This window comes from Cheilinus undulatus, linkage group 5 (genome assembly GCF_018320785.1).
Source record: "Cheilinus undulatus linkage group 5, ASM1832078v1, whole genome shotgun sequence".
NCBI classification, from domain to species: domain Eukaryota; kingdom Metazoa; phylum Chordata; class Actinopteri; order Labriformes; family Labridae; genus Cheilinus; species Cheilinus undulatus.
This window is the reverse complement of record NC_054869.1, coordinates 33817538-33834756: the sequence shown is the minus strand read 5'-3', so window position 1 is coordinate 33834756 and position 17219 is coordinate 33817538. Positions and strand designations below refer to the sequence as shown.

General features: G+C 39.8%; 1 protein-coding gene across 2 annotated transcripts in view; it reads right to left on the bottom strand.

Moving 5' to 3' along the window:
• The window catches only part of msh3 (mutS homolog 3 (E. coli)), an 82578-nt gene that overhangs the window by 38050 nt on the left and 27309 nt on the right, over window positions 1-17219 (bottom strand). For both annotated transcript variants that reach the window (XM_041788210.1, XM_041788211.1), the window contains exons 17-19: window positions 6001-6117; window positions 5705-5812; window positions 139-253 (exon numbers count right to left, since the gene is read on the bottom strand). In XM_041788210.1, the coding sequence (XP_041644144.1) occupies window positions 139-253; window positions 5705-5812; window positions 6001-6117 (340 nt within the window). The remainder of the gene's footprint in view (window positions 1-138; window positions 254-5704; window positions 5813-6000; window positions 6118-17219) is intronic.

Sequence of the window (17219 nt, the reverse complement as noted above, 5' to 3'; positions counted from 1 at the left end):
TGTTTTTATTCATGATTATAAGCAATGGTATATATTTGTTTCAAAACTGTATCAATGAGGTATTAAGTGAGTAAATGTTTGTTTTGGCACAGCTTTGTTCACAAGACTCTGAATGAGCCAGTGTAAGTGTGTGTGTACCTGTAGTTCAGTGAGGTTGGGCACATATTGGTTCTGCTCTCCCATCAGTAAGTCGATGGCAGGATGTCTGCCGTCTCTGATTAGAATCTGGCATTGGTTCTCACACACCTCTGGCCTGAATGCAGAGAGTGCAAAAACAGAAAATACAGTTAATGCAAATCAGACAATACTTAATATACATACACAACATCAACACTAAGAGACATGAAACTGAACCACCACCGTAATCCTACGCTGCACAATTTCTTTCTCCCTCTAATGACTACTTATTTTACATTTTTGCTAGATAATTATTTCTTAACATAGAAATTCTAAATACTAAAATTGGAGTAAAAAATTACTAGGAAGAGTGCCAACTGTAAACAACAAAGCTTAAAACAAGACAACAGTGGAAAACAAGATGTATGTTTCTTTTTATTTCATTTCAAACCAATCAATTCCAGAAGGTCACTGAGGTATCCAGGTAGGGAACCACTGGCAATGAAGCAACAGGTTGAAATTTTTGATGGAAAAAACATGTAACTTTTGAAACTATAAAGTCATATATTTACAATAAACCAAACTCAGAATTTCAGAGTTTAAAAAGTCACACATTTATGAGGAAAAACTTAAAATCTCAGACTTTGAAAAGCTGTAAAAGGCACTCATTCTAAACCAAAAAATGTACAAGAAACTATAATGAAAACAGTGGCTGGATAGCCCCAGTTTACTGAAATGTCTTTTACAGGTCCAGTTTATAATAACAATTCAATGATTCTGGGCTAAAATCATAAGGATTTCCTGATTGATCAGGCCCAATAAGAAGTATAATTTTACTGTCTCTCAATTTCAGGACTTGTGCAAGGAAACAGCTTAATTTGGTTTTATTTTCTACTGATAAAAGTGGCTATTTACAACTTTATTATCTAAAAACCTACAAGTTTTGGTTCACATAAAGTAAAAATTTTAAAGTCAGAAATGTATTTATTTTTTCCTCTGAAATATTTTACAACTTTTTTAATTGAAAATTTGAAATTTTCTAAAAACATAACAGATCCTCTTTATTCCTTAGAGTGGCCCTATACGATGTCATAACATTGGAAAGTTTATGCATAGGTATTTTGGTGGGGGCATAGGGAAAGAAGGTTGGGAATCACTAGCCTAGTCACAGTTGCTAGCTGCCAAGTGGGCAGCCTAAGCTCAATTCTAGCCCGTGGCTCCTTTCTTGTATGTTTCCCTGTCTCATCCCATTTATTCACTGTCCTCCTCTAAACAAACAAACTGTAGAACTCCAAAAGTCACAATTGGTAACAAGTTCTTAAAGATTTACAAAGAAATGTAAGTCTTTAAGAACTTCATTCCTTGACGTTTGTTAGAGGATGTTCCATGGCCTCAAGCATTAAAGGATAATGTAGTTTTGTCAAGTTCAGTGCAAGTTTGAGGAGCTTTAAAAACATCCAGTCAGCAGAATGAGAATTTCACTCCATCAAGTTTGAAGTGTAAGGTGGTAGTTTTCCACTAAAAACCCTAAATATACAAAATTGAATTTTTTTGTATCTCCCGTCAATGGAAGGCCAACCAACCTTCTCATACATGTAAAAAGAAGAGCAGCCTAAGGAGCAGATTGGCAGATGAGCAGTCTCTGGGCTGAGTAGGCCTTGAACAAAGTACAAAGACAGCTGAGGGAGCTACAAGGGCTAGTGTTGCAGGGAAAACAGAGAGACAAACTAACATTTAAAGTGATGCAATGATGTAGGTCTCTGGCCAGCTTCAGCCTGTGGAAATATTCTCTGATGGTTCTCAAATTGAAACAACTGAACCAGCTGCCCAACACCAGCCCTGGAACTGACTTAGAAAAGTATGTGACACCATGATATGGGCAAAAAACAATACTCCCAATACTCTTCTGGCAAGCTTTAGTGAAACAACAATACCACACTTTCCTCTTTTGATAATAATGGCCTCTTTAGCTACTTTTGTTGTAATGCTTTATCCAGGTGTGTTGCTTTCGAGGTATGTGTCTTTATAAAAGTTTTTTCCTTTTTGTTTTCTTTTTGTTAATTTTGTTTTCTTACTTTAATTTTAACATTCCATTATAAATGTGCCTGACTGTCGAAAGCACCTTCAAAACAAGATAGCACCTCTCAAGGGAGACATGAAAGTCCCTGTAAAGTGATAAAAAAATCTGTATTCCACCATCCATCCACGAACCACCAGGCCAAATTTCAGTCATGAACCACATCTCTGAGTTTATTAAATCAAGCTTCAAAATCATGAAAAATGAGGCAGTGAAATCAGCTCTAGGATAGTGTGGGCGTGTCGGTTGAATTTGCTGAAGCCACGCCCACTCACGAGAAATATGATCCTCTCAAATTAAAACAAAAGCTACAGCCTGACTGGAGGCATCATCTGCCTGATATCAAGCTATATTATAACTCCATTTTTAGGCCAACCGAGAAAAAAAATCTAACTGATGTCAAGACAGACAGACGGACAGTTTATGTACTTGACTCTTCAGGTGTCCTTATATCTCATTTTCTGAGTTATGTGAAGTTATGTCTCCTGTTTATGAGATGGCTTTGTTGTTAAGTTGTTGCTGAAAACACTCCATTTCCTGATGTTGCTCTTAAAAATAAAAGTCTTCAATGATAATTAGCACTGGGGTCTTTTACTGTGACAGACTAGGCAGGAATAGACCAAGTCTATCACAGAGTACTCTGCTAAACTTTAACATTGTGACACTAATGGACATTAAGGATTAAACTGAGGCTGCATGAAAAGAGAGAGTCACAGCTCATCCAGGACTAGTGACAAGTTAAAAATGGATAAAAACACACCTTCAGCAGGTTAAATGTTCCTGCTGCATCTGGTTCAAGTGAAGAATAGACAAGCACTTCAGCTATTAGCCTTCCACCGGACCTTACGGTGACCTCTGATCATAACGCAGCTGCCTGGCTCTGCCAGAGCATAGAGAAAGAAGCTGATGATCAAATTTACTGTTTTCTGGCACAAATCTTATGATATTTTTAATGACCCATAGGCCACTGTAGCTGATAGATTTGGTAAACTTCCCTTACAATGAACAAAAACACAGCATGCAGCTGGCTGTTATCTTTCAATGAAGACAGTCGCATCAACTAACAACAGACTGTATTGAGTTAAACTGCTCTGTGATTTTATATCCTTGTGTTAAAGGGTGTGGTAATTCCCCATAGCAGCCTGTGACATCGTGGGGTGCTGTATTTGCCCTGCCCAAGTAAACCAAGCCAGGACAGAGGTAAAAAACTTTCTAACAGTCTAAACAAAAAAATTTAATCACATAGATCTCAGTGTTCTCACATGTTTACTGCAACCTTATTCTAATATATCTAGTGTGTTAAGACACAGATTTCAGATTTCAATTAACAGGGACTTTAACATACAAAAGATTTAGATTGCTTTTTCCTAAAAGGATGTGTTTGATTTTCTTTTATCATGCTTGTTGGCACTGTGAAAGAGGAATGGTGGAGTAAAATTCAGGGATCTTGGGGTCACTGTAACAGCCAAGCAGCCACCAAAGGAGGAATCAGTAAAAACAGCAAAGCCTCTTTGCTTTCCTTTCAATGTATTGTTTGTAACAGGTTAATCCATTATTAGGGCCCAAGCATCGACCTAGGGTTGGCAGGGACCCTATTGTATTTCATTCATCAGAAAAATTTTCAGGCTATTCAAGGCCTGTTTTGGGGGCCTTAATATATGTAAAAAGTCAACTTTTTTCTAAAAGAAAATTCTCCCCCTGCAGAAATAGCCATCTGGAAGTGGAACAGTGCAAGTCCATCACAGTCGCCTCTGGGGGGCGCCAAAAGTGAGATAGGGCCCTGGGTAAGAGCTTACATGAATGAAAATCCGTACACATATGCATCATGATAAGACGAAAAAACTTATACAATGACCATCCTCTAAAATGTACAGGACATGCACTACAAACAGTGAAAGTTCAAAATTGGGCTTTTTTTTTTGGTCTTTTCTACTGCTGGACACTTTGCACATTTTAACAAACTTGTTCGAGGAATTTTGTCTGATTGGCTCCAAAATTTTTTTACTTAAACTAGACAACCTTGAAACCCAAAGTTCTGTGAACTGTTAGTTTTCACTATACAGCCTGGCCGTTATGGGAGCCCAAACTTAAACTTTTTATTTGTCCATTTTTTGCTGTGAAATGACACCAATAATTCCTTATAACTTTTAAGTGTTTATTCTAATCACCAAACTTCACAAGGATAATCACATATTGGTCCTGAATACATCCATGCATCAATATCATTACTTTGTCACAGCGCCCCCTTCCGTCCGTTGTACATTCACTGCACTGATTTTTATGTGTGTTTTGCGTTGTCAAAAAAAAAAAAAAAAAAATCAGCCCTGGCACACCTTTAAACCCAGGCTCATGAATTTTGGTGTGCATCTAGGTCATCATCAGATCTACAAAAAAGCCTCTTGGACCCATGCCAAAATCCCAATTGGAAGTCCACCAGTTTCATCACAATATCAAAATAAAGCATTTTTTAAGGTGCCAAATAACTTTAACCCCTCTTAACTTTTAAAACTTCATCTTATGTTCTTCAAAGTCTCTGGAAAGACGACAGAACGACAGACACTGAACTTGTCTACATAAAAAAAAAAACTCATCATAGCTCCACCTGCTGGCAACAGGAAGTGACACAAATGGGTCATGTCTTCATTACTCTTGCTGTAATGTATCCAGGTTTGCTAAAACCCAACTATTCCCACATACCAGTGGTTGCAACACACCCTGACGTGTGCCTTCCAGGTCTGCTTGCAGTCCTAGCTTGTGTTTTTTACTCAACTTTAGTTGCACTAGATTGAGTACTTTTTCACCCCTTTTTAAATCTGCTTAACAACTCAGAACAGCAATCAATGTCAATGTTTTTGTTACGTCAAACACCCAATTAAAAAGTGGGAAAAATGACACAAACTATATCCATTCATGGTTTAAAGGCCTGCTGTTTTTGTACTTAAAAGCTTTGCTCAAGCCTGACTAATTATACACTCTTATTTCCACTTTTTGTGCTATGCTAACCAGCTGCTGGCTACAGCTTCATAATTACTGTATGCACATAATTGCTAACAATCCTCTATCTCCAGCTCTTAGCAAAAATGTAAATCTATCCCTAAAATGTCAAGATATTCACTTTAAATTGAAAGTTGAAGTTAAAAAGTGTGTTACTGAGAGGTTGCGAGAAGCTGCAAACTAAAAAGGCAGCAGTAAGAGTAAGTTTAACTTCCAGAAAAAGTAAAACTAAAAGGCAAAATTGTAGAAAAAGACAACATAAAGGTGTGTGTGACTTTGCATTTGTGTGTGTGAGTGAGTGGGAGAGATGTTGGCGTTCTGGCTGAGCACGCTGCCAACCCAGTGTACACTCCCACTCACAGCCTGTCTCAGACTATAGGACACGACACAGGAAACCCACACACCTCACACACATACATAACGCACAAAATATCCCCCTCACAAATCCTAACTCACATACATGTATATGCACAAACACAAACAGGGATATTTCAGGTCATCATGAGAGGACATCACCTGTAGTAGTCTCCTTGTTTGGCCGCCTCGGCCAATGAAAAGAGACAGTCCACAGTTGCTAGGTGACTAATGGCCCTTTTCATGGTGTGATAGTGTTCCCCAAACTGACTACAGACAGAGAGAGAGGAAAGAGATAGTCAAGTATAAATTAAGGTAAGTGCAGTCTGTGTTCTGAGCACTGAAGGTGTGCTCGACTAAAGCAGACTAATTACAGCAGGCAGACTGAAACGTTTTTAGCAGTGCCTTTATTTGAGTTTACTATCAGCTATGTAAGTCTTTGTGTGTGTGTGTCATACTCAAGGAAATTGGTCCATTCCCTCTGGCAGTCCAGCAGCAGCTGCTCTCGGAGCTGTAGCAGCTTTTTGTAGCACTCCACAAGGAAAGGAGAGTGATACCTGCTGACAGCTTTGGTGCTGCAGAGAAGAGGAGGAAGAGAGGTGAGAAGAAAAAAAAACAGGTTGAAGTACAATATAATCAATGTAATGTGAACGATAATCCACTGTTTGTTCTCATGAATAAAATGGAAATTATCTGCAAAAATACAAACAGGGAATTGATTTCCTTCAACAAAGATCTTTTGTGCTGAGCAAAAAAAATCTTGCTCTATTTTACTTGTGTTATGCTGAGTGTCCTTCAGTTCTGTAACATCTTATGCTTTGTGTGTCTGTCACTTAATTTATTCTAAACTGCTCTATAAAATGAAATCTGCCAACCACTCAAGAAACTACACTAATAATCCTGAAATAAAAATAAAGAAGGAAGAGCTGGGGCTGTAGAAACCTTATAAGAAAGGGATGTAACCTGGCACGCCAGATGGATTTGTTTCACACATCTAGAAAACCTCTCATACACAGCATTTGGGAAAGGGCAGAGCCTTTGGAAAAAAACCTCAGAGGGTGATTAGATGAACATTCTGTCTGTCACAACCAGCCTCTTTTTGCTGCTTGCCATTAACTCCATCGCGCCCGAAGGTACTGACACTGATTGGTCCTGTCCCTTTCTAACCGGACCCAAACAGTTCAGATGGGAGCTTTGCAAAATGGATTTGCCAAAGAGAAACACAGAAATGGGCGTATCCATCTGCATTGCAAGGTTAAAAGGGATAAGCATGAGGCTCAATACCTTGACCTTTGCCCTTCAAAATTTAGCAAGTTCTGGAAATTTACACAAAATTTGAAGAAAATCTCTAGGTGTATTGGTTTGGTACTTATTCACAAGCTAGGTATGATCATAGGGCCTAGTGATTCCGTCCTTTGACCTCCAAAATGTCTTCAGTTCATCTCAGAGTCAGAGTGGAAATTTGTGCAAGGTTTGCTGAAAATCTCAGGATAAAGCTACGGCCGGTCACACACTAGACAATTTTTAAATCTGAAACGAGTTTAAAACCATGGGAGACCACAAACATGAGGACAATTTCAAATTTTTTTCAAATTTTTCTGAATGCACACACTAGACAACTCAGCCAGGCTGTCAGATCACTGGTGACCACACACCTGCCAACCTGCCATGGGCATCGCGTGATCACACGACTTCAGAAAAAAAACACAAGCATGCTTTACAGGTTTTTGCATCAAAAATCATAAAACAAGGGAAAGACTCAGGTTGTGAGCTGTGAAAGTACGTATGATCCAGCTGGTGATGCTACCCTGCCTGCTCGCCCTCATTGGTTGTTGTGAGTGTTCTCTCAGCAGCACTACGACCTAGAATCATAAATATCAAACATATTCCCGATTCAGGGTCAGGGAGTCTATGATGCGATTTGGAGCAGTAAAATAATCATGTTGACACCACACACATGCAGACTATTCAGAGAAAAATAATTGTTTGGGACAAGGCTCCAGTCGGGGGAGTCAAATCTTGCCTCAAATCGGGGTTGAAATCCTGTAGTGTGTGGCCGGCCTAAGGCCCACTTACCTTAACCACTGACCTCCAGACCTAAACCTGATAATTCCTATTTGTCACAGTGGACTTCTGAGCAAAGTTGAAAGAAAATCCCTCTAAGATTTTTTAAGTATCAAATCACAAGCAAAGGATGAACCTGAGGCCCAAAATCTTAAAGTTAAGACCTAAGCCTGTTAAATAAAGTTATTATTGGGTCTGTTGAAATTATATATTTGTGTAACTTTTCAACCTATTTCACCTACTTCTTTCTGCCTTTTTTAACCAATTTTTGCAGCTTTTCACCCATTTTTGGCCAGTTTTCCACCATTTGCCAACTTTCCCTTTTTTGGCTGACCGCTGAAGTCAGCCCTATACATGGCAATGTCTCTGTCTGAGTAAGTTAGTAAGTAACTTAGTAAGTAACTGACTGAGTGATGCTAACTTAAAAGCCTTACAATACAGAGTTACGTTTGCTTGTACTGAATGCTGTCATTGATGGCTGCCTCCACTGTGTTAACTAGAGCCATATGCTATTAGTGGGGTTTACTTGTGCTGAAAGCCCTCTAACGGCTGCCTCCACTGCTGTAAATACTCAGCTATAGCTTTAGCATGGCCTCTGTTTAACCAGAACTGGGCCACATTTCTGTGTGACAAAGAATAAAAACAACCATATCAGCTTTTCATGTTGGGAAATATGTTTTCACTCTTCTGCTGACCTGCTTTGGCATGACTATGTGATAGTTGAGGGGGGAAAAGGTAACTTCTTGTGTGAATGCTTGTGTATAATGGCTGCTCATGTTGCGATTAGCTCTGAATTAGTCACAGCAGCACTTTTTCAATACTGGACATTTCTTTATCAAAACAAGTGACGACAGCAACACTAAAAACTCTGTAACAGAAAGGGTGTTTTTGCTCTTCTGCCAAACCGCTTCAGTGTGAGTGTGTGATAGTTAAAGGGGGAAAGGGTTACTTGTTGTGCTTGTATTTACGGCCTGCTAGTTGAACGTTAGCTCAGCCTTAGCCAGACCAACATTTCTTCATCACAGTTAGCTCTGAGAGCAACACGGAAAGCTTTCTGCAACAGAAAACAAGGTTGTGGCTCTTCTGCCGCCCCGTTTTGGCATGACAATGTGATAGTTACAGGGAAAGGGTTAGATGCTGCATACAGCTAATGAGTTGTTGTGTCCCAGCTAATGACTCTAGCAGGCCTGCTAGTCATTAGCTGGGACTGAGCCGCAGCGGCGCTTTTGTCTGAACCAGACAACGTGTCTAAATCCAAACAAGCGCAGAGAACAACGCTGAAAGATTGCTGTAACCGAAAAAAATGTTCTTTCTCCACTCCCTGTCTGTTTCGGCATGGCTTTCATGGCAGTGAGCTTGTCCTGTTTAGTACACTGTTAGCTGTTAGTTTGGACGTCGCAGTAGGACCACTGCAGTTTACTCCGGCCTGGACCGCTGTTCTTGTTGAAACCAGAGCACAGAGCCACACCGACAGCTTGTTTTGTGCAGTTGAGAGGTTTTTGCCCTTTTCTTGTAGTGTTGTCTTCCCTTTACGCAGTAATAGCAAAGAATACAGAGTGTCAGCTGAGTCAATGTGTGTCTGTGTTTAACCAATCAGATGTGGTAGAACAAAAACAGGAGGGGAGGGGGGATGATGCGGCTCAAGGTTCATCCCCACACATCCCAGATAGGTTGACTCAGTTTCTCCTACTTTATTTTCTAGCATTCTGAAGTTTGTGCACATCATGTCTCAGCCATGCAGTCTGGCACCAATTTTCAAACCAGTTTAACAATTCTTTTGCCTTATTTGCTGCTTTTTTCCTCATTGTCTACTTTGACCCTATTTTTGATGCTTTTTGAAGATTTTTGCCACTTATTTTTGTCATTGTAATCCATCTTGCCACTTTTTGTCCTTTTTTTGTCACTTGAACTGATCTTTGCGCCTTTTCACCCACTACTGTCTCTTTTCACAATTATTGATTTTTCAAGTAAAGCTGGCTCAGTTTCTTCTACTCTATGTTTTGGTATCCTGACGTTTTTGCATGTCATGGCATGACTATTAAGTCTAACATTACTTTCCAAATGGTTTAGTTCAGTGTGCCCATCCACACTGATAATATTGCCAATAGAAATGTAATTCTGTTTTAAGAAAAGGGGTTTACTTTTTAAAAAAAGGCAACATTGTACACAGCATAATACAATAAATTGTTTGGTTCTTTGAAAAGAGTGGATATTCAAGTAAAAAATTAAATATGGTTTTCACAGCTTAACCTTTAAATGGACCATGATTTTGCTGACCTCCAAAATTCAATATGGAGCTTAACACTTGATCAAAGTTTGTTGAAAGGCCTTGAATATTTACTTTCCAGTTTTAACTTTTTTTGTGGCCCCAGAACGTACTCACACTTTTCCCCCTTATTGTGTATCTTGTCTTTAATGTTTCAGTGTCTTCAATTGAACTGCTGTGATTCAAGCCAAATTTTAAACTTCGACAATAAATTACTTTAATTTTCTAACAAATCAATTCACTTAGAAGGCAAAGCACTATTTGTTCAACTATTGTACAGCAGGGATGCTGATGGTCTTGGTGTCACCCCGTATACAAAGACTCCAGTCCATTAAGCTGGCTGTCCAGGTATCAGTATCACCTGAGGCTTCTTTTCTGCATATCATTTCCAACTTTTTCCAAATTTCATACTCTATCCACTACTCAATCCAACTAAAGGCAAAAGCCCGAAAATCAAACAGGAGTTATAAATCATCAGTAAGCGCTGTGACTGCCACTCATCAACTGAGCTTAATAAGTAGTTCAAAGCCATTAAATGGCCGTTGTCAGATTTCAATATTAGCAGCCGTTTGATTTTTGTTTCTGGCCCTTTGATAAATCTAAGTCCAATATTCAGGATCCCTTTAGGGCTGTTCTGCTCACCAGTAACACTCAGGAGAAATATCTGCCTCTTTAGCTCTTTGTCACTCAGTGTTTTCATCATCTTTTTGCTGCTTTTGTCTAACTCTGATTTCATACAATACAATACAATAACCTTATTTATCCCCGCAGGGAAATTCAATCGTCTGGAGTCTCTCTCATCTGTTTACGGTAGAATTATAAAGTCTAATTGCTGATGGAATGAAAGATTTTCTAAATCTTTCTGTCCTGCAGCGCAGGGATAGGAACCGTCCTCCAGCATTGTTTCTTTGGTCATTTAGGGAGATATGAAGTGGATGATCCATGTTCCTCAGAATGGCCTCTACCTGCGTCTCTCCACTTCATCCTCCAATGAGTTCAGCTTGATTCCGACCACAGAGCCAGCTTTTTTCACCAGTTTGTTCAGACGCCTTGCATCCTTGTGTTTTACACTGCCTCCCCAGCAGACTGTAGCATAAAACAGAACACTTGCCATTACGGACTGATAAAACATCTGCAGCATCTTACTGTAGATGTCTATTGATCGGAGTCTTCTCAAGCAAAAGAGGTGGCTCTGCCCCTTTTTGTAGATGAAGTCTATGTTTTTAGACCAGTCAAACTTATTATCCAGGTGTACACCTAAATATTTATATGATGTCACCATCTCGTTGTCCACGCCACAAGTGTTCACTGGCTGAAGAGGGGGTTTGGATCTGCGGAAATCTATGATCATTTCCTTTGTGTTTGAGGTGTTGAGTAGGAGGCAGTTTTTGTGACTCCAGTCACTGACGGCACTTATCAGATCCCTGTATTCAGCTTCTTGTCCATTTCTGATACATGCCACGATAGCAGTGTCATCCGAGTATTTCTGGATGTGGCAGGACTCAGTGCTGTAATTGAAGTCTGATGTATACAGTGTGAACAGGAATGGAGCCAGGACTGTTCCTTGTGGAGCCCCTGTATTGCTCATTAATGTCCCAGAAAACACAGTTCCCCAGCCTGACAAACTGTGGCCTTCCTGTCAGTCAATCTGTGATCCAAGAAACACAGGAAGGATCCACTCCCATCTCTGTGAGCTTGTCTTTGAGTATGGTAGGTTGGATGGAGTTGAACGCATTTGAAAAATCAAAGAACATGATTCTTACATAAATGCCAGGTTCCTCCAGATGAGACAGGGCACGGTGAAGCATGAAGAGGACGGCATCATCCACTCCAATGTGTTCTTTGTATGCAAACTGCAGGGAATCGAGTTTGTCTTTGACCTCAAGCCTCAGTAGACACAGAATCAGCTGCTCCGGAGTTTTCATGATGTGTGAGGTAAGCGCAACTGGTCTGTAGTCATTTAGTTCAGCCGGACATTTTATTTTTGGTACTGGTACAATGCAGGATGTTTTCCACAGAGCAGGCACCCGCCCTAGCTGTAGACTCAGGTTGAAGATCCTGTGGAGAGGTTGACACAGTTGTGCAGCACAGTCTTTAAGCAGCCTTGGACACACACCATCTGGGCCAGCTGCCTTCCCAGAGCAAAGTCTCCCAAGCTCCAACCTCACCCGTGTCTCTGTGACAGAGAAGGGTACAGGTGCTAGAAGGGAAGTGGCTGCAGCTGTGGAGACATGTGTAGGATATGGAGAAGGAGAAGGAGGAGCTGCAATGGAGATTTCCATATGTTGAGGAGAAGAAGGAGGAGGAGCAGTGGCAGTAGGTGTGTCCACAGTGTTAAATCTGTTGAAGAACAGGTTGAGTTCATCAGCTCTTTCCACATCACCCACTATTGGCTCCCTTTAATTTTTATTGTTGTGTCCAGAGATGGTACTGATTTCTCTCCACACATCACGAATGTTGCTGTGTTGAAAATTCCTCTCTATCTTCTTTCAGTATTCCAGCTTTGCCATCTTCAGTCTCCTCTTCAACTCATGCTGCACTTCTTTGAGCCGTTCTTTGTCACCGTCTCTAAAAGCTTTCTTTTTCTGGTTGAGGATTGCCTTTATGTCACTTGTGATCCAGGGTTTGTTACTGGGGAAACAGCAAACAGTCTTTGTAGGTATGACTGTGTCTCTACAGAAGTTGATGTACTGAGTAAAACAATCAACCTGCCTGTAAATGTTCATATTGTCCTCATCTGTTTCCAGCAGCACATTCCAGCCTGTTGATTCAAAGCAGTCCCTTAGAGCTTCACTAGCTTGAGGAGTCCATCTTCTGATTTTGACTTTAGTTGCAGGCTGCCTCAGCACACAAGGTTTGTAACAGGTTTGCAGATAAACCAAGTTATGACCTGACCTGCCCAGTGGTGGTAAGGCAGTAGCTCTGTAAGCTTCTTTGACGTTGGCATACAGCAGGTCTAGGGTTTTGTTTTCTCTGGTAGGGCAGTTAACAAACTGTTAAATCCAGTCAGGTGAGAGGAGAGGCTGACATGGTTGAAGTCTCCTGATATTATTACAAGTGCCTCAGGATGTTGAGTCTGTATCCTAGCAACAGTATCATGCAAAACATCACACGGAACCAAATCAGTTGCCTTGGGTGGAATGGATACAAATATTGTTATGATATGACTGAACTCCCTTGGAACATAACATGGCTGAAGGGCAACTGCCAACAGTTCAATATCTAGACAACACAACTTCACAACACAACAATGATGCTGGACAGGTAGCGTAAAGTGGGTTTAATCAGAGGGTTAGAATGAAACCATTTAGGCCTGCCTCTTTTTAGCCAGGGCCACTCACAGTACAGCAGTAACAAGACTAGGTTAAAACCTAGTATACAGCTGACCGCAACTATCTGGGATGCCTGTTGTAATGCCTGACTGAATTGTATGTTCTGGCATGGGGGGGGGGTAATTGTGCTAAAAGGATCCCTAAAGTTGAAAACATAAAGCCTTGTCGGCAGTAAACCACTAACCTAACAAACCAGATAGATGGTTTCATATCCATAGCATGAATATATTTCATATTCATCTGGTAAAGCTCCCATAGAAAGCATTAAGGAAGGGCAGGACTTACCAAAAAATTCTTCAGGTAATCGTCGGAACATTCCGTCACATTCATGACGGCCCAATCAGAGTGAAAAGCCAAAATGTGCATGCGTTACTCTTGTGGGCATGCACCTCCTTCCTGGGCAATCCAATCACCAGAGCTAACGGGCTACCGTTGTCTTAGATTGTTAATGGCAGAGCTCTCAGTGAATCAAATTTATTCCAAGGCTGGTCAGGGAAGTGCAAAAAAACCTTCTCTGCCAAGACAAGCTGTCCGTGCGGCTCTATGCTCTTGTTTTAAAAGAAATATGGTCAAGTTCTAATTAAATTGGTGCATTCCTACAGTTACATCAAAGCTAACAGCCACAGTGGCAGCAGCCATTGGATATACAGGCTAACCCCACCCATAATAATCAAAATTATGCCAAGGCAGACTGAGAGAAGGGCAAAAAAAAACTTTTCTGTCATGAAAAGCTTTCAGTGTTGCTCTACCCTTGTTTTAATAAAGAAATGTTGTCCAGTTCTGACAAAACTACCACTGTGGCAATTAGAGCAAATCAGTCCACTAGCAGCCATTGTCACTCAAAACAACTACCCATTTCTCCCATAACCATCACATTGTCATGCCGAAGCAGGTCAGCAGAAGAGCAAAAACATATTTCCCATCATGAAAAGCTGTCTGCTGTTTTATTCTCTATTTCATACAGACCCATGGTCCAGTAGTAAAACTGAAGCTATGATAAAGCTACATCTGAGGTAATCCCCGCATAGGAGGCAGCCGATAGATATGGCTTTGAGTAGAACTAAACCCCATCCATAGCGCAGCTCTATATGTACGGCTCTGAAAGTACAGTCACTGACTCAGGCACTCAGTCAGTCAGGCAGTCATGTACAGACTGAGGGCTCACCTTGGCGGTCAGCCAAAAGTCCACAACAGCTAAAACCCTTGATATCCATAGTCAGGTTTTTGTTGTTATTTCATAAAATACCTCGATACTCTTTGTTCAACAAAAACATGATTTTGTATTAGTTATTTTACTGATTGATAATATTAAATGGTACTTTTTAAATGAAAATGTATCTAAAGTCATATTCCATTATCTTTCACTGATGTGAGTAAAAGACGGAGTGCTGTCTAAATTGCAAAAATACAACTGCAATTTTATTGGTACCAATATGTTGCCAAATTATTTCTAAATTAGCCAATGTGTAGGAGTTCCTGGTGACTAAAAGTAAGAAAGTACCCAACAGTGGGTGCCTTAAACTTGTATTTTTGTTGTCATGGTTTTGAAACAGGTGTCGATATAGATTGATTCTTATTAGTACTCTAATCAAAATTTAAAATTCTAGTGTTGTAAAAACCCTAACCCACACACTATCATTATGTAAGAGGCATGAGTGAAACTCTGATCGTATCCATATAGAACCACAAAGTTTATTAAGCTTCTGAAAGCTGTTTGTTGTCCTCACTTCTGTCTTGGCCAAGTGGGAACTTGGTGGCCAGCAGGAGAAACACTAAAGCCCATTCACTATTCACAGCTAGAGGCCAAAGCAGATATCTCAACTTTTTTGGCCAATCAAGCATTTCATTTTGGACTGAATAGGCCCCATTTTAATGCCGTCAGTGGGGTTTCCTCATGGACTCCAAGGAAAGCACAGCTTTCTCAGTTATTTTGATGGTGAATGTCATAACTTCCTTTAACAGTTTAAGTAAATGTTCCTTGTTGTTGTTCTTATCTCAACTCTTCCAGGTTTATCATTTCTCTCTATGTGGGAAACAGCACCCCTCTAAACATTACATGGTCGATGTGTAGTGAAACTGCAGTGGCCGTGAACTATTTCTCTTGTCTTGAATGCACGGGGCCAGTTTCAGTTTGCATCCCTTACTAAAAAATTTTGAAAATTAGCCAATTAGATGACTGTGCCTTGTATCATCTTGTTATATGAAACAAGTTCAAGGAGAGCTAACTGTAACCAAAACATTGACCAGATAAGTCTATTAGCTTTTATTAATCTATAATGATAATCCTAACAGCCTGAAGGTGTATGGGATTAGTTTCATAACCAAATAAAATAAAAGTTTCTACAAATATTAAGTACATTATGGATTTTTGTGCTTGTCTCTCTCTCTTTTTCCCCTCCACTCTTTTTCCTTGCCTGTGTCATGATGTCTGAGCAGAGAGCTTATACCGTGTCAGAAGAGGCTAGATATCAGGGCTTTCTGTCAGAAAGCTGTGCCCTAAAGCATTACCCACTACTCACAGAAGATGGTACCTGCTACCCTAGAGTCACGAAGTGCAAGAAGAGGCTTTCAGGTGGCACAGTATGGGAGAAAAAGGCTTCACTCCTGAAGTAACAACTCAGGATGCCATAAAATTGATTTGGAAGCTGTTATTTTAAGCAAAATATCTTCAATGGTGCTTTAAGATTGTTTTTTGTCCTCTAAGCTTACCTGCAGTTAAACATACATTTGCCGTTGCATGCAAATGCCATAGAAATATACAGGGTGTATATCTAAGAAAAACAGAAGACGGAACTTTATATCTCCATGCATCTTCAATTTTCTTTTTAAGATTTATTTATGGGCTTCTCTATTTTGATAGAACAGGACAGTGGGTAGATCAGGGAGCCAGGGAGAGGAACAGGTGAGCCAACATAACTGCTGATTTTTTTTATTATGTTTATACCCTCAGTTATTTGATTCAGTTTGATTCAATTCCACAATTCACCATTATAGGTTGCATTCTCAGTTTTAAAGTTACTACACACAGCTACTTTTACATCAATGAAGACTGCAGCCAGAAAATCAACATCAAAAGCAAAATAAGTACACAGCAAAACTGGAGTGTTGATATTAGAGTTCTGTTGTATCCTTACAAGCGGGCACTCTATTTTCCACAGGTAAGCCATAATCATCAGAAATAAAATGAAAAAACACTTGAAATATATCAGTCTGTGTGTATTGAATCTATAAATGTACGAGTTTCACATGTTCTCAGTTTTATTCATTACTTATTTTTCCGCAAGACTCCTACTGTGTCAACTTTTCTTACATTCCTCCACAAAAACAAGTCAGAGTTTGGCAAACAGGGGACATCCTATGCCTGATAAGAAGCCTATTTGATTCAGCAGTTCTAAAAAATAAACAGGCCTTGTCTACTGATATCTTTTTGTGCCACATTATTTTGATTTTTTGTCAACAGGGCTAGTACTGGCCAATACCAATGTTAAACAGATGCATTAGTGTGTCCCTATATTGTATTAATGACAAAGCTGACCAAAAAATCCTTCTGATTTAAGTTATTTAGTGCAAAATAAAGTATTATTCAAAACATCTATGCTTCAAATCTCAGGCCAAAACTAATCCAGATTGTGTTGCATATTGTTCAAAAGTTATTCAGTATTACAGGGATGGTTTTAACATTTCTGTTAGTCAATGCCACTATTGCTGCATTAGAAAATATAGAAACTGATATATGATGTGACAGTCATGGGGTTTCCATTCACAGTTCTTAAAGGCAGACTTAATTTGTATATATACCAAAAAGACTAGTCCGCTGCAATTAATAAAAAAAAAAACAAACTCAAAATACTGCAAAAGTATTTTTTGGTGGAGGTGGAAAAGTTGGTGTCTATTGATAAAAGCAGTTTTTTTGCAGTGGAAGCGCATTTAGCCACTTAATGATCTCTGGAGTAGCATGCTTAAGTAAGCACCCAAGGGCTGTCGCCAGAACACTTCCTGGAGCACATAGGCTTAA